Below are 14,963 nucleotides of genomic sequence, written 5' to 3'. Positions count from 1 at the left end.
CCAATGGAGAGCTGCGTTATGAAATTGCTTCACGCATTAACGCAACCTGGATGAAGTGGCGTTCCACAACTGGTGTCCTTTGTGATCGACGTATCAACGAACGTCTCAAATCTAAAATTTACCGCAATGTTGTCCGTCCAGTCGCTCTCTATGGTTCTGAGTGTTGGCCGACCATAAAAGACAATGAACGGCGTCTCGCGGTAATGGAGAAGAAGATGCTACGTTGGACTAGTGGCGTCACACGTTTACATCATATCCGAAATGAGGATATCCGCGATCGTTATGGGGTTGCACCGATCGTGGAAAAGTTGCGAGAGAGGCGTCTTCGATGGTATGGTCACGCAATTCATGCAAACGAGAATTCACTTGCCAAGATTGGTCTGAACATCGAAGTCGACGGTAAACGACCAAAAGGCAGACCTAAGCAACGGTGGCTTGATACGCTGGATGGGGATTTGAAAGCCTCGAGATTGCACCCAGATCAGGCATTCGATAGAGCCAAATGGCGAAACCGATCACGACGAGCCGACCCCGCTTGTGAACGGGACAAAGGCTGAAGAAAAAAGAACTAAATTATTATAGCATAAACTAAAAAAATCTAACAAAGACTAGTGATGATCCGTTGATATTTCCCGCGACCCAGTTACAAAGAATAAAGGTGAAAATTGCTGGAGATATTCGATTCGAAAAATCAGTACTGAACATTTTACTCAGAATACGAAGACGGCATATGTTCAGGGTGACGATGTCTTTCACTTTAATAGTAAAACAAAGTAATGCAAACGGAACTTAACTATTTGAGGGATAATACCAAATATGGACATTATTTTTCGATTCCCTTTCCAATTCTCGTTATGGCCGCTACTGGAGAAGTATGGTCAAATAGACATTTCCCAAAATTCATCGGAAAAAAAAAATAATTTTCCGAAATATTCCATTTCTCACTACATCAGGGGTGATAGTCGAGTTAATTGTGCGCCAGTCTCTCGATCTCGTTCCCCAGGCTCGAACCTCGGTTCGTCATGGATGTTTGTGTTGGTGTATAAATGCCGTATATTCCACAAAGACGCGAATAGGATACATACATCCAAAGCAAAAAAAGTTACATTGTAGTTTGGTAAAGGTTGAATTGCAACTCCATCCCCTGAGAGGGTGAGGAGGTTATGGAGTTGAATTGCGATGAACATTCGTACCAGTCACCCACCTTTAAAAGGGTTTTTTGTATATCATCATTGTAATTTGAATTTTCGACTCTGCATCATTAAGGATATATTCTCTCCTAAAAGTGAGAGGAGAAACTTTACCTTCTCTAACCCCCTTGAAACATTATGGCGCCCATCGTACCTTAAAACGTCGTGGGATATTCTCATGCCAAAACGGTAAGGCTTAACTTCGAACCCCATCCCCACAGGCATTAAGAGGGTATAAAGGTAGAAGAGAGATCTTCTTTGTCAAACTCCGGCGGTGACTAAAAAGTTATATCGATTCAAATTGGGGGTATTTTTGATATCATCATGATAAAGTTTAATTATTAGCGTCACCCTGAGAAAGAGAGTCGATAAACAGGGTATGCAAGAGGAACAAAAAGGTCCTCCCCTTCTAATGTCGTTGAAGAATTGTGGCGAACATTTTCCGAAAAGGAGCCTGTGCGGGAAAGACAAGGGACAGCGGTGATTGCCCTACCAATAAGCTTGATAATGATTGATATCCGGATGGCTCAGTGGTTAGAGCGCTAGGCGGTGGTGGGTCGCGGTTTAAATCTCACTGACAACAGAGGGATTTGTAGCGGGCCTGGTTGGCGGATACCAGTCGATTCAGCTGTGAATTAGTACATGAGTCAAATCAGGGTAATATTCAAGGGCGAGCGCAATGCTGACCACATTACCTCCTACAGTGTGCTGCAGTGTCCCATTAAGGTCTTGAATGCAATGCCCTAACACACTTCAAGGTACCAACGACCGCCACCAGTTTTCCCCCTTCTATAAGCTTTCACTTATAGTTTTGTTTTACTTTAAAAATATATTATATTTTGGAAAGCATCTGTGACAATTTTAATTGGAATTTGTTTTTTTGATCAATTTATAATAAAACCATATAAAAAAATTTGACAAAATTATATTTGATAATACATTCATACCGACTTAAAATCTCCCGCAGTCAATGTGTTAAGTGTAGGGAGCGGGGCAGGAGAACAAGGTACAAAATCATCATTAACAGCGCAACGACCGATATGGGTTCTAGGTCTGCCTTAATAAGGTACTCCAAACATTCCGATTTCCAATTCGTATCCCTAAAAGCTGTTTGGCGTCCTGGCCTACGCCATCGTTCCATCTCAGGCAGGGTTTGCCTCGGTTTTTTTTCTACCCTAGATATTGCCCCTATAGACTTTTCAGGCTGTATCATTCTCATTTATTCGAACCGCAACCCATTGAGCCGGATTTTATCCACAACCTGACGATCATGATATAATGAAAAAAAGTGAGTTTTTTATTCCTCATATATCGGTATTTCCTCAGTGAGTTTTTGACATAATAAAAAACTCACTATTCGGCATTAAACAATAAAATTTGTCTGCCGGAAAAACGACACACACAACCGAAGAAATGATCATGGTATCGCTCATAGATTTCGTCATTGTGTAGGCTACGGAATCGTCCATCCTCATGTAGGGGGCCAAAAATTCTTTGGAGGATTCTTCTCTCAAACGCGACCAAGAGTTCCCAATTTGTCTTGCTAGGAACCCAGGTGTCCGAGGAATGCATGAGAACTGGCAAGATCATTGTCTTCTACAGTAAGAGCCTTGACCCTATGGTCAGACGTTTCGAGCGGCAAAGTTTTTGTAAGCTGAAATAGGGTCTGTTGGCTGCGTGCACGTATTTCATCATCGTAGCTGTTATCGGTAGTGACTTTCGATCCTAGATAGGAAAAATTATCAACGGTCTCAAAGTTGTAGTCGCGTATCTTTATTCTTCCCGTTTGATTAGTGCGGTTTAATGTTGTTGGTTGGTTGGCTCTCGGTGCTGACATTGCCGCTATATATTTTGTCTTGTCTTCATTGATGTGCAACTCAAGATCTCGCGCCGCATGCTCGATCTGGATGAAGGCAGTTTGTACGTCTCGGGTCGTTCTTCCCATGATGTCGATATAGTCAGCATAGGCCAGTAGTTGCCTATGCATCCTGCTGCTTTTGTCTGGCCTCGCATATTCGTCAGGGTACGATTAGTCAGTCTTATCAATTTCGTCGGGATACAGAATTCTCTCATGGCCGTGTACAATTTTACCCTGGCTATGCTATCATAGGCGGCTTTAAAGTCGATAAACAGATGGTGCAACTGTTGTTCATATTCCAACAGTTTTTCCATCGCTTGTCGCAGAGACAAAATCTGATCTGTTGCTGATTTGCCTGGAGTGAAGCCTCTTTGGTATGGGCCAATGATGTTCTGAGCGTATGGGGCTATCCGGCCTAGCAAGATAGTGGAGAATATCTTATAGATGGTACTCAGCAACGTGATACCTCTATTATTGCTGTACTGTGTGATATCTCCCTTTTTATGTATGAGACAGATAATGCCTCGTTGCCAATCGTCAGACATTGATTCGCTGTCCCATACCTTGAACACAAGTTGATGAACCACTTGGTGTAACTGGTCGCCTCAATATTTAACCAATTCGGCTGTAATTCCATCGGCCCCAGGCGACTTATGATTTTTTAGCCGATGAATTGCACGGACTGTTTCTCCTAAACTTGGTGGTGGCAGTATTTGTCCGTCGTTCTCAGTTGGCGGGACCTCCAACTCGCCGATGTTCTGGTTGTTCAATAGCTCATCAAAGTACTCAACCCATCGATCCAATATGCCCATTCTGTCGGAAATTAGATTTCCCTCTTTGTCTCGGTAGGATGAGCATCGAGGTGTATAAGGCTTCATCCTGCTGACTTGTTGGTAAAACTTCCGCGACTGTTGCGGTTGCTCCCTGTAATTTTCGAGTTCACAGTCGTGTTGGTTCTCCCAGGCTTCCTTTTTCCGTCTGTGAAGTCGCTTCTCCGCTCGACGGAGTTCGTGATAAGTCTCTGCGCGTGCCCGCGTTGTTTGACAATGCAACATTACTCAGTATGCGGCATTTTTCCGTTCCGTTGCTAGCTTACATTCATCGTCAAACCAACCGTTCCGACTCCTTTTGCGGCTGGGGCCAAGTATTAATTATTATAGCGTGACCTAAAAAAATCGAATCCGTTGATATTTCCCGCGACCCAATTCTCGTTAAGTACGATCAAATAAACATTTCCAAAAATTCTTCCCAAAAACAAAAAAATAATTTCGCGAAATATCCCATTTCTCAATACATCCGACGTGATAGTCGAGTTAATTGTGCGCCAGTCTCTCGATCTCGTTCCCCCGGGTTCGAACCTCGGTTCGTCATGGATGTCTGCTATCGCTTTTGTACTGTGTGGGTTCGTCTTTGCACTGCTGTGGGCTCATTACCAAGGCAGTATTAAGTGTGATGACGTGAATAGTAGACATACATCCAACGCAAAAAAAGCACATCGCAGTTGGATAAAGGTTGAATTGCAAATCCATCCCCGGAGAGGGTGAGGAGTTGATGGAGTTCAAATGTGATGAAAATTCGTGGCAGTCATCCACCTTTAAAAAGGTATGGCTCCTCAAAGTGGGTTTTCTTATACCATCATTGTAATTTGAGTTTTCAACTCTACCCAATAAGGAGAGGATATGCAAGAGGAAGGAGAAAATTCACCTTCTCTAACCCCACTGAAAAAGATGTGGCGCCCATCCCACCTGAAACGTGGTGGGTTATTCTAATGTCAAAAAAGGTTTAACTTCGAACCCCATTCCCACAGGCGGTAAGAGGAGATGAAGCAGAAGCTAGAGATCTTCTTTGTTAAACTCCGGCGGTTACTCCCCACTCCTCCTTAAAAAGTTATAGCCCTTCAAATGGGGGGAGGGGGGCATGGTGAAGTTTAACTTGTCAGCGTTACCCTGGGAAGGAGAATCGATAAAAGGGATATGCAAGAGGAACAAGAAGGTCCTCCCCTTCTAACGCCGTTGAAGAGTTGTGGCGATCATTTCCCGAGAAGGGGCGTGTGCGGGAGGGACAAGGGACAGTGACAGACAATAAGCTTGTTAATGTTAATGATTGACATCCGGATGGCTCAGTGGTTAGATCGCTAGGCTATGATTGGTTGTGGTTCGAATTTTGTACCGGGACTGGTTGTCGGATACCGATCGATTTAGCTGTGAATCAGTACATGCGTCAAATCAGGATAATATTCAAGGGCGATCGCAATGCTGGTCACATTACCTTCTGCAGTCTGCTGGAGTGCCCCGTTAAGTGTCCTAACACACTTCAAGGCCCCGACGGCCGCCACGAGTTTTCCCCCTTCCATAAACCTTCACTCGTAGTTTTGTTTTACTTTTAATATACTACCTTGATCAAAAAGTTCCCGGAATGATCGCTGTGTGGCACTCTTAGCACTCGGTTGTCCTTGTTTTTGTGTGTGTGTGTATTGCTCAACTGTCACTGATATTGCCGTCGAAGTTTGGCGTTAATTCATCATCAGTGGTGAAAGTTACGTCTAGTCTGATTGTGTTCATGATTTTCCAGATTTGAATGAGCAAAAACGAGTTTGCATTAAATTTTGTGTTAAAAACGATTTCAACGGTACGCAAACCTTGCAAATGTTGGGAAAGTGCTTCGGTTACGATGCTTTAAAGAAAACAGCCTTTTTCAAGTGGCACGAACGGTTCAGAAAAGGCCGTGAGTGCATTGTTGATGATGAGCACAGCGGCAGGCCATCGACATCGAAATCCGAAGAAAACATTGATAAAGTTAAGGAAATGTTGGCCAAAAACAGCAAATTAACCATCAGAAAGATCGGAGGGGGGTTTGAGCATTTCATTTGGATCCGTTCAAAGCATTGTGGTGAACGATTTGTGTTTCCGTCGCGTTGCAGCCCAGTTGGTATCGAAATACTTAAATTTGATGCAAAAGAAGGACAGTGTGCACATCGCCAAAGACATGATTTTCATGGCTGCTTCTGACCCAACATTCATCAAACGCATCATTACTGGAGACGAGATGTGGATTTATGAGTACGAAACGCAGTCCAGACATCAGGCGAATGAATGGCGCGCGTCGAATGAGCCGATATCGAAGAAACCACGTCGTTTCCAGTCAAAGAAGAAAGCGATGCTCACGGTTTTCATCGATTACCACGCTGTGGTGCATAGTGAATTCTTGCCACAAGGTGAGACTGTCAACAAGGAATATTATTTGGATGTTTGAAAACGTTTGCATGAATCAGTGCGTCAAAAACGCAAGCATTTATGGGCGAACAACTCGTGGATCTTGCACCACCATAATGCACCGGCGCACAATGACATCACCATCACCACCATCCAACAACCACTGAATTCACCTGATTTGGCCCCATGTGATTTCTTTCTCTTCAATCGAAACAAAAAACTACTGAGAAGAAGGCGTTTCAGCAGCAGAGAGGAGATAATGGAAAAATCGGAGATGGCCTTAATGGAGATACCAAATACAGAGTTTCAAAAATGTTTCGAGAATTGGATCAAGCGTTGGCATAAGCTGCGATATTGTCTTTATGGACTTTTTGGACTGGATCATTTTCATCCATACGGATTAAGTGACCCGCCCACCCCAACCTATTACCAGATTTTATCCACAACCTGACGATCATGGTATCGCTCATAGATTTCGTCGTTATGTAGGCTATGGAATCGTCCATCCATGTAGGGGGCAAAAAATTATTCGGAGGATTCTTCTCTCGAACGCGGCCAAGAGTTCCCAATTTGTATCGCTAGGAACCCAGGTCTCCGAGGAATGCATGACTGGCAAGATCATTGTCTTGTACAGTAAGAGCCTTGACCTTATGATGAGACGTTTCGAGCGGAAAAGTTTTTATAAGCTCAAATAGGGTCTGTTGGCTGCCAATAACCGTGCGTGGATTTCATCGTCCTAGCTGTTATCGGTAGTGATTTTTGACCCTAGATAGGAGAAATTATCAACGGTCTCAAAGTTGTAGTCTCCTATCTTTACTCTTCCCGTTTGATTAGTGCGGTTGTTGTTGGTTGGTTGGGTCTCGGTGCTGACTTTGCCGCCATATATTTTGTCTTGTATTCATTGGTGTGCAACCCAAGATCTCGCAATATATGCTCGATCTGGATTAAGGCAGTTTGTATGTCTCGCGTCGTTCCTCCCATGATGTCGATATAGCCAGCATAGGTCAGTAGTTGGGTGGACTTCAAGAGGATTGTACCCCTCGCATTTACCTCAGCATCACGGATCACTTTCTCCAGGGCTAGGTTAAAGGGGATGATAGTACAAACCCTTGTCGTAGACCGTTGTTGAATTGTCTTGAGAGTGATCCTGCTGCTTTTATCTGGCCTCGCACATTGGTCAGGTTACGCCTAGTCAGTCTTATCAATTTCGTCGGGATACCGAATTCTTATAAATAGTACTCAGCAACGTGATAACTTTATAATTGCTGCACTGTGTGATATCTGCCTTTTTATGTATGAGACAGATAACGCCTATTTGTCAGTCGTCAGGCGTTGATTCGCTGTCGCACACCTTGAACATAAGTTGATGAACCACTTGGTGTAATTGGTCGCCTCCATACCTAACCAATTCGACTGTAATTCCATCGGCATCTGGCGACCGATGATTCTTAGGCCGATGAATTGCACGGACTGTTTCTTCTACACTTGGTGGTGGAAGTATTTGTTCGTCGTCTTCAGTTGACGGGACCTCCAACTCGCCGATGCTCTGGTTGTTCAATAGTTCATCAAAGTACTCAACCCATCGCTTCAATATGCCCATTCTGTCGGAAATCAGATTTCCTTCTTTGTCTCGGCAGGATGAGCAACGAGGTGTGTAAGGCTTCATCCTGCTGACTTGTTAGTAAAACTTGCGCGTTTTGTGCGGTTGCTCCCTGTACTTTTCGAGATAACAGACCTGTTGGTTCTCCCAGGCTTCCTTTTTCCGTCTGTGAAGTCGCTACTCCGCTCGCTGGAGTTCGTGATAAGTTTCTGCTCGTGCCCGGGGACAGGGGATCGGCTAGCTGCTTGGCAGCTCCATTCCTGTACAGGGAGCGCACGTTCCATGAGAAAATGTGCAAATCGTTATTCCGTTTTCGTTGCCGGGTTCATCGTTGTAAAATCCATCCTGCCCGAGGCTCCTATTGTGGCTTCGTAACAAGTTGTTTTCCGTGTAGAGTTGTCAGCCCCACCCTACCCCCAACCTGGAGGGCCAGTTGGTACAATTTGTCCCGTTTTTAGGCGCGGGAGACTCGCCTTCATCCAACTCCGTCTGCAGCTTTTCGTTAAGAAAGAGTTCCCAGCGGTCACCACGTGGAGGTGGAGATAGGGTTTGGTAGAGCTGTTGGTGTTGGTTTATCAGGCGTCTCCCAGCTTTTATGCTCCATCGTGGGTACCAATCCACGTTGCGCACCTGGGAGCTACGCAGTTTACTCGATCTGTTAAATTTAGACAAAAACACAATAGTACTCACCGGCGACAATAGACTCCAATATCGGATCAATATGAGGACTTAACAGATATGCATAATCTATGGCCGCCAGTGATAAGTAGCTTGCCAAGTTCGTAGAGAGTTCCTTGTTTCCTTTCGAAAGGAATTTCACAGCTACCGGTAATGCGATTTTCATCACTTCTTTTTTGTCGTAATTCTGTTTGGAAAAGAAAAGACGAAAAATATCAGTGCTTCTAAGGATATGAAAGGTTAACTGTTTGTCACGTAAATCCTGAATCAAGTTAAGTGAGTATTAGTCTGGTTCAGTATATTTAGCAATTCTAAAAATTATTCCATTTAATCTACAAACGCTTTGATAACACCATGGGCTACAGCGTTTCCATCTAGCTTAATTTGTAATTGTCTTAGATAGCCATGCATGATATAGCCCGAAAGTTAATAATTAAAATCTATTCTAATTTTAAATCAACTAGAATGTAAGTATGTCGCACATACCAAGAATATACTTGAGATGATATCAGCTGAGATTTTTGCATGTGGCGGATCATCTCGGCCGGCTCCTGTTGGCTGCAGATTGTAGTTGAGGCAAGTTTCTAGAAGGCCAACTAGCGCCGAGCAGTAACGTTCTGCGGTCTTTGTTTCGCGGATACATGATAGCACTCGTGTTACGCAGATCTCTACCACCGACTGATCATTGGTGTTCTTCAAGTAGTCCGCCTGTGAGATGATCGGTTCTATTTCTGTAAGCTAAGAAGAAAATCAACACTTTCAATAAAATACTCATGTCAAGATCATGCACCGCACTTAGAATGAAAAGTGGGTTTGAGAGACACTTGCAAATGGCTAGAGAACGCAGGGCGAACTTGAATTCCTACATCAACAGCAGTTTCCATGCATTCACTATTTTCAAGTCCTGGTACTATCCGAAACCACTCGTACATGATTCATCTTTATACAGAGTGCGGCAGCATAACTTCCTTTTTTAAAATGCGCGCCACTCAAGAGGGGATACTGTAAAGTCTTGTCCCGACACGGTCCAGTCGCCATCATGCGTTGGAATAGTGAGGAGCGTGCCTTTGCCGTTGAAGTTTACTTTTCAAGCGGATGTTCGGTTATTGCAACACAGCGTGCATTTCGGAATCGCAAATCAATTGTTACATGGGTCACTACATTCAGACAAACTGCAAGTGCGACAAAAGGAAGAACTGGAGTCGCTCGGCACGTTAGATCACCTGAGAACATTGAAGCAGTGAGAGCGTCAATGTTGCTAACAAGAGTCATGACAAACGCCAGAAATCGATTTACGCAATGTATGGAGAATGGGGGATGTCACCTAACAGATTTGATCTTCAAAACAATGTAAATAAAAACTTTAGACATGTACCTACATTATAAAAAATAAATAAATATTTTCCGATGCATACAATAGTTTTTATTGAGTTTTGAAAAAAGGAAGTTATGTTGCCGCACCCTGTAGAATGGTTTATTTCTATTTAGGTAAGCATCTTTTTATTCACAACAACACGGCTTGGTACGATTATTAACCAAAGGTAAGATTTTCTATGGGAATATCTACGAAGACCGCGAAACGAAATAATAAGAACCGGTTTCCACAGATTTAATATCTTTCACAATGAATGACAAATCATCCAGAAGAAATCGTTCCTCTCGTCTTCCAGAATAGACTCCAAATATGAGCAAGTTCACTTCAGGTTCTCTTCAGCCTCCATCAAACCAATCCACATTTACTTTTTGCTGATTTGAATGTTTTGAAATTCGAAGTAAAGTAAAAGTGAAAGTATGCCTGCAGGCTTTCAGTCCAAATACATTACGAACATAATTTCTGTTTCACTGAATTAAGATGACCTCCGAATATGGAAACTAAAACCAGATGCATACGAAATGGCCATTTGAACTCAATTCAGTGGAATGCATTTGTGAAACCTTGAAACAAGCAAGAAATAAAAGCACAATACCCTATTTTTAATGGGAAAAGCTATGACCAATCACAAGTCCTTCATATCCTAGGACGACACCTTTTTAATTCAATTTATTGTGCATATTTGCTTACAGGGAAAGTTTATCAACAAGAATATTTCTGCACTGGACAGAATACAAAAGGGACATTTCAAATGGTAAGGAAATCGACGGAAGTCATCATCATCATCAACGGCGCAACAACCGGTATCCGGTCTAGGTCTGTCTTAATAAGGAACTCCAGACATCCTGGTTTTGCGCCGAGGTCCACCAATTCGATATCCCCAAAAGCTGTCTGGCATCCTGGCTTACGCCATCGCTCCATCTTAGGCAGGGTCTGCCTCGTCTTCTTTTTCTACCATAGATATTGCCCTTATAGACCTTCCGGGTGGGATCATCCTCATCCATACGGATTAAGTGACCCGCCCACCGTAACCTATTGAGCCGGATTTTATCCACAATCGTTTAGCACGTTGCCAACTTATGCTGTTTCTCTCCTTCAAGTAATGAAGATTTTCAAATCTATTCTGAATATTTAAATTTTAATTTACTAATGAAGGGCGATACAAAACAGAACAAAGATCGGTATTAAAATTAATGTGTTCACCGCCGCGGTTGGAAACAGAAGAGACCGGCTTATTTCCATGCGGTCCTTACTGTCCCAACCAACGGCATTTTTCCGCCGCTAATTCTCCACTCCCTTGGTGCGTTCTAAAATGCGTGAGTGGAGAGTTCCGCGCCATCTACCCGTCCGCATCCGCAACATTCGAAATAAATTTCGAATGCTGCAGATCCTGCCGCGCCACATCACTCCGCCCCCAGACGAAACCTAGGGGGTTTCGGCGACGGATCCCGGAACTTCGTTCCCCGTTAATCCACAAAGCGGATACGACGCTGCTTCGGGGCGTACACGGGTTTCAGCCTGGACAAAGAGACCGCCTTTTTGTGTCCACCGATCCCGAGCTGGAAGAAATGTTCTCCCCTCTCGAGAACGCGATACGGGCCCTCATATGGAGGCTGCAGCGGCTTCCGGACGGCATCCGTCCTGATCAGCACGTGCGTGCATGTGTCCAGTTCCTTGGGCGAACAAGCAGGTATGGACGAGTGTCGAGTGGGTGGTGGCGCTTTGATGCGTCGGAGATTGTCCCTCAGAAGATGCACCAACCCCGACTCCGTGACACCCGATCTCTTGTCGAAGACCGGATCGCTTGGGAGTCTTGGGTTCTCCCCGTATACCAGCTCCGCGGGGCTGGCAGCAAATTCCTCTCGGCGGGTTGTACGAAGGCCGAGTAGGACGAGAGGCAAGACTTGAGTCCAGGACGGGTCGTCGTGTGCCATAATGGCGGCTTTCAGCGTCCGGTGCCAACGTTCTAGCATCCCATTGGATTGCGGGTGGTATGCAGTAGTCCGCTGGCGTTTAAAACCCAGGAGTTTACCTAACTCCGAGAAAAGGGTGGATTCAAATTGCATTCCCTGGTCAGTGATGACCACTGCAGGGACGCCAAAGCGTGGTATCCACTCTCGGCAGAGGGCTTCGGCACAAGATTGCGCCGTAATGTCTTTCAGAGGTATTGCCTCAGGCCACCGCGTGAACCTGTCGATGATTGTGAGGCAATACTTGTAACCGTGCGAGTCTCGCAAAGGCGATGTCGAGGTGTATCGTGTGGAAACGCTTGGTAGTGCGGGGGAATGAGCCCACTTCTTTCCTTACATGCCTGGAGACTTTACACTTTTGACATGCGATGCACTCTCTGGCCCAGGAATTGATATCCTTGTTCATGGAGGGCCAGAAGTATTTTCCGGTGACTAACAGGTTTGTTGTCCTGATGCCGGGATGCGCCAAGTCGTGCATGGAACACTTCTTTGCGAAATGTGGCCGTAATGTATGGCCGAGGTCCCTTTTCCGAGTCTTCGCAGCAGAGCGAGACGTTTGAGCTGAAGATGGGCAACTCCCGAAATTTGTATTTGGGGTTGGATTTGAGGCTCTGAAGTGCTGCGTCATCCTCCTGCGCCTTGGCAATAGCCGAGAAATCGAGTGAGGCGGGGATGTTAACCTCGGAGACACGAGACAAAGCGTCAGCAACTATGTTGTCCTTGCCGGACACGTGCTGGATGTCTGACCTAAACTGGTGTCAAAGCTGACGAGCGGACGCTTTGTCGGACTTTTGTTTCAAAGCATAAGTGAGAGGCTTATGGTCCGTGGACACTGTGAACGGCCTGCCTTCTAGGGAGAAACGGAAGTATTTGATGGACAAGTACGCGACGAGCAGTTCGCGATCGTAGGTACTGTAGTTCCGTTGAGCGGGATTCAACTGTTTCGAGAAGAAGCTCAACGGCTGCCAAACTTGATCCACCTTTTGGTGAAGGGCAGCACCTACTGCGATGTCAGAGGCATCAACAAAAACGGCTAGGGGTACATCTTGCTGAGGAAATGCCAAAAGTGTAGCATCAGCCAGTTGCTGTCGGGATTTATTGAACGCGCGGACAGCCTCTTCAGACTACACAATCTCTCGTGTGTCTTTTGTTTTGGGGCCAGACAAGTACGCGTTCAAAACGGACTGGTGATGGGCGGCCTTGGGCAGGAAACGACGGTAGAAGTTTAGCATGCCCAAGAACCTCCTCAACTCCCTCACTGTTTTTGGACGCGGGAAGCTTGTGATTGCTTGCACCTTGTCTGGGTCGGGCTGTATTCCTTCAGAGGAAATGGAGTGGCCGAGGAATCTCACCTGTTGTTGAAGGAATTTGCATTTCTCAACGTTTAGGACTAAACCGGCCTCAAGGACACGCTGAAAAATGCACTTGAGATGGGCTAAGTGCTCAGACTCAGTGGAAGAAGCGACCAAAACATCATCCAAATAGACGAAACAGAAATCGAGGTTTCGCAGGACTGAGTGAATGAACCTTTGAAAGGTTTGCGCCGCATTGCACAATCCGAAAGTCATTCGGGTGAACTCGAAGAGTCCAAAGGGTGTGCATATTGCCATCTTTGGAATGTCTTCAGGAGCTACTGGGATTTGGTGGTAAGCCTTGATTAAGTCCAAGGTCGAAAAGATGCGGCAATTCGCGAGGTGATGCGCAAAGTCGTGGATGAGTGGAATTGAATATCGGTCAGGAACAGTCTGTGCATTTAGCCTTCTGTAATCCCCACATGGGCGCCATTCGCCGTTTGGCTTAGGGACCATATGCAGTGGGGAAGACCAACAGCTGTTTGAGGGCCTGCAGATACCCTGTTGAACGAGTTGTTCAAACTCTTTCCGTGCAATAGCCAGTTTCTGGGATGGTAGAGGACACACCTTCAAGAAAATCGGGGAACCAGTAGTAATAATGTGGTGCTGCACATTGTGCTTCACTGGTTTGGAGAGACTACACTCGGTAGTAATCTGGCTGAACTTTTGGAGAAGTGCCCGAACACGAGAGTCGGTAATGTCTTCTAAAAGAACGGAAAGATTATTGCCTGGGTGAGATACCGTTTGTCCCGACGAATTAAGGTTGGTCGTGGAATCTATAAGAGACTTGTTTTGCAAGTCTACCAGCAATCCATAGTGACACAGGAAGTCTGCGCCTAGTATGGGCAAGCTGACATCCGCCAGGATGAAATGCCACGAAAACGTCCTACGCAAGCCAAGACTCATGTCCACTTGCCTATACCCGTATGTGTTTATGCGGGAGGAATTTGCTGCCGCCAGTTTGAGCGGTTGTGGAAATAGTTGATGTTGCCGAGGTACGGGAAGAACCGAAACCTCCGCACCAGTATCGATAAGGTAGTTGGGTAAATTGTTAGGCGACGTGGCGCTGCGTTCTGGGTGGCCGTCGCCAGGACCCCCCGCGGACCTAGTTTTTTGCGGCAGGCGTGAATTTGCAAGGGATAGTACACTTGGTGGCTTTATCGCCGAATCTGCGGTGGTACCAGCAAATCCCTTGGTCCGTGGACTGTCCTGACGACCTGCTACCTGATCACCCTTTTCGGGTGGCAGACCGCGAGTGAGCTCGTGATCTGGCGCCCGAACGCTGAGCGTCCAGCGTCGCCCGCATCTCAGCCACAGTGGCTGTTAAGGCGGCTATTTCGCGCCTTAAGTCGACAACCTCGTCCGATGGCTGTTGAACGGCCGCTATGGTCGGGCGTACGCGCACCTCGTGCACTTTGTCGGCCGCAGCTGCCAGTGCCTCCAAGGAACCTGCGACACACGCGAGGACCGCCTGGGTGCCTTCCAATTGGCTGGGAGTCCGATCTCCCAACGTTAGGCCTGCCAGCAAGTGATCCAGTTTTGCTGACTCACTTACTGACAGGCGCCTGATTAATTCCGTCTTGAGCAGTGAATATGAAGCCGATTTCACCACGTCAGACACGAGCACGATGGACTCCTCGTCCAGGCCGACCACCGCGTGATTAAAAACATTTTAAAACAACAAAATTTTAATAAAATTATAAATAATAATAGCGCGCCGTTGTTGATGAT

The 14,963-nt window shown here is 45.7% G+C and overlaps 1 protein-coding gene across 1 annotated transcript in view; it reads right to left on the bottom strand.

Moving 5' to 3' along the window:
- Positions 1-14,963, bottom strand: part of LOC119648973 (protein melted) — a 68,473-nt gene that overhangs the window by 25,222 nt on the left and 28,288 nt on the right. Inside the window, exons 3-4 of the mRNA XM_038050895.1 lie at positions 9,025-9,276; positions 8,551-8,725 (exon numbers count right to left, since the gene is read on the bottom strand). Of these exons, the coding sequence (XP_037906823.1) occupies positions 8,551-8,725; positions 9,025-9,276 (427 nt within the window). The remainder of the gene's footprint in view (positions 1-8,550; positions 8,726-9,024; positions 9,277-14,963) is intronic.

The sequence above is a fragment of the Hermetia illucens genome, chromosome 2 (genome assembly GCF_905115235.1).
Source record: "Hermetia illucens chromosome 2, iHerIll2.2.curated.20191125, whole genome shotgun sequence".
NCBI classification, from domain to species: Eukaryota; Metazoa; Arthropoda; class Insecta; order Diptera; family Stratiomyidae; genus Hermetia; species Hermetia illucens.
Note: the sequence above shows the minus strand (reverse complement) of the source record. Positions and strands in the feature narration are given on the sequence as shown.